The 2,525-nt window shown below is 38.3% G+C and overlaps 1 protein-coding gene across 2 annotated transcripts in view; it reads right to left on the reverse strand.

Moving 5' to 3' along the window:
• Cfap58 (cilia and flagella associated protein 58) overlaps positions 1 to 2,525 on the reverse strand; it is a 110,956-nt gene that overhangs the window by 105,093 nt on the left and 3,338 nt on the right. For both annotated transcript variants that reach the window (XM_005403772.2, XM_013504126.1), the window contains exon 2: positions 2,043 to 2,324. In XM_005403772.2, the coding sequence (XP_005403829.1) occupies positions 2,043 to 2,324 (282 nt within the window). The remainder of the gene's footprint in view (positions 1 to 2,042; positions 2,325 to 2,525) is intronic.

Raw genomic sequence — 2,525 nt, forward strand, 5'->3', positions numbered from 1 at the left:
CAGCCTTTGCCATGTGCCACTCTGCCTTATAATCTGCCAAGTACAGATTGAAATCTCCACAAACTGTAAGCGAAATAAACCTTTCCTTCCTTAATTTTGGGCCTCAGATATTTTGTCCCAGCAATGAGAGAAAAGTAACCAAAACAGAAAGAAAGAGAGAAAGAGAAGGAGAGAGAAAGAAAGGAAGAGAGGGAGAGAGGGAGAGAGAGAAAGGAAAAGAGAAAGAAGAGGGAGGAGGAGGAGAAAAAAAGCAAGCTTATGTCTTCCCAGTCCTTTTTCAAAAGGCTTTATTACATGCGGAATGACCACAGACCCAAGCCCTAATCTGATAGACTGAATAGAATCTCTTGATAAATTTGTAAACAAAAATGTACTTTGTTCTCAGATCCAAGTGCGTGGCTGGCTGGCGTGTAGGATGCAGCATAGAAAGGCCATAGAAAGGCATCCAAACTGCACACAACAACCTTGGCAATTCGCAAGGTGTTCCCAATTTTCAGAAACCCAAGCCCATGGCTTCTCAGCAAATGATTGCAGGGAGAAACAAAACACTTAGCAGGGAATGGAAGCAGTAATTCATGCAGCTTTGGTTCCCTTACTGTTATGAAATGCAATGTGGCTTGTTAACATAAAGATTTAAAAGTCAACTTAGTCATTTGAGTAAAGGAGCAAAGCACAGTGAGTGTCTACAACAAACTTGATTTTATCCTGCAGGTAACTGTGGTGCAAACTTTTCTCAAGTGTGATGCGGATCCTTTGCACAGACAAGAACCTGTAAGGTGTAAGTGGAAATGTCCCACTTTTACGTTCATTAGGAATAAGAAAGAAATGCTGACAAGAGTATTTAATTTAATAAATTCATGCTCACCATTACTTTAGACAGAGAGCTTACTCTTGAGTAACTACAGCACCTAATTTAGTGACTCAGAATGACATGTCAGCAACCACTTGAGTCATTATTGGCAAAACAAATAAAAGAGTATTTAATGGTGCACTCCTGTAATCCCAGCACTCGGGAGGCTGAGGCAGGAGGATTGGTGTGAGTTCGACACCAGCCTGGGCTACAAAGTGAACTCAAGGCCAGCCTGAACTGCATAGCTAGACCCTGTCTCAAAAAGACAAAAAAAAAGAGTATTTAAATGAAAATATGATTAGATAGTTTTATCCAAATAAACTTCAACAATTAGATTTTAATCAGTGCTTAACTTCTCATTTTTAAATCTAAAATGAGAGTGATTTTCCCATTCTAAAATGAATTAAAGCCTTCACATATTGATTTTTCAGTAAGGAGAAAAAATTGACAATCAAGAAAAATTACACTGATACACGGAGTAGTTTCTAAGAACACAGATAAAACTATATTTTGTATTGATCTTGAAGCTAATTTGAATTAGATAACACCTAGTTGCATGATATTAAGGAAACTGCCTAAAATGTTTATAAATCAGTTCTCATAACTAGAGTTCTAATTATAAATTAATGCCTCAACCTTTCATCACCTGGAGAACAGCAGGGAACATGTGCAACACACTTAAGGATGGAAAATATAGTGTGAGACAAAGTCACACACATTCCCTCAATATTCTCCCAGACAGGGTCTCTGGTTATTTTGTTTTGAGAAATTGAGATGATCAAGGGAGAAACACAGAGGTGGTTGAAAATGAAAATTACTGTCTGGGAATTCTCAAAGTAATCCCTTCTGAAGCAGGAACAAAAGTAGAAATATAAAAATATTTTTAACAAACTATCGTGTGCAACTGCTCATCTTACCTCAGACAAGGCATAGTGCATTTATCTATCTTTAAATTTTCTTGCTTACCCACTACTCCCTAGATACAGAGCCAGTAAGGTTCTCTATTATATTCTGGATGGTGAAATTCACCCAGGCTAACTATTTTCTTTGAGAAGGACTATTACTCTATAAGCTCAATGAATATATAAATCATGCAAATTTTTACCTAATAACTACTTTACTACCAGCCTAGAGCTGCAAATATATGGAAGGGAATGATGCTTTAAATTCACGTTCGTACTGGACCACTGACCTTCTTCAGGGATGCGATGGTGGTCTGATCATCCTGAGACAGCTTCAGGGCGGTGGCGACCTTAGCGGAATTAACCACAATCTCTGCATTCAGCTCTCTGCATTTGGCCATCAGACGCTTTTCATTGTCATAAGACTTTTTCATAACGGTGTGAAGCTTCTCATATTCAATTCTAAATTTTTCCAGACTTTTGTCGCCTGAAAGTTCACTGAGAACCATTTGAAAATCTTTTTCGATTTCTTCGAATGCAGTTTCTTCCAGCTCTAGTTTTTCACCCTTTTCCTGTATAAAAGAACAAGAATGGGGCTGTGCATCCCAGTAGTTACCCATTACTGACAAGGAATTACTGCCCTTATTCCTGAATGAGGACCTTCGCCAGGCCAAGCAGAGCCCCTGGCAAGCACACAAATTAAGATGTATGTTGGGAAGTTTCTGTTTTCATTTCCAGATGCATAGATAGATAGATAGATAGATAGATAGATA

Source organism: Chinchilla lanigera, unplaced genomic scaffold (genome assembly GCF_000276665.1).
Source record: "Chinchilla lanigera isolate Chin_1 unplaced genomic scaffold, ChiLan1.0 scaffold00084, whole genome shotgun sequence".
NCBI classification, from domain to species: domain Eukaryota; kingdom Metazoa; phylum Chordata; class Mammalia; order Rodentia; family Chinchillidae; genus Chinchilla; species Chinchilla lanigera.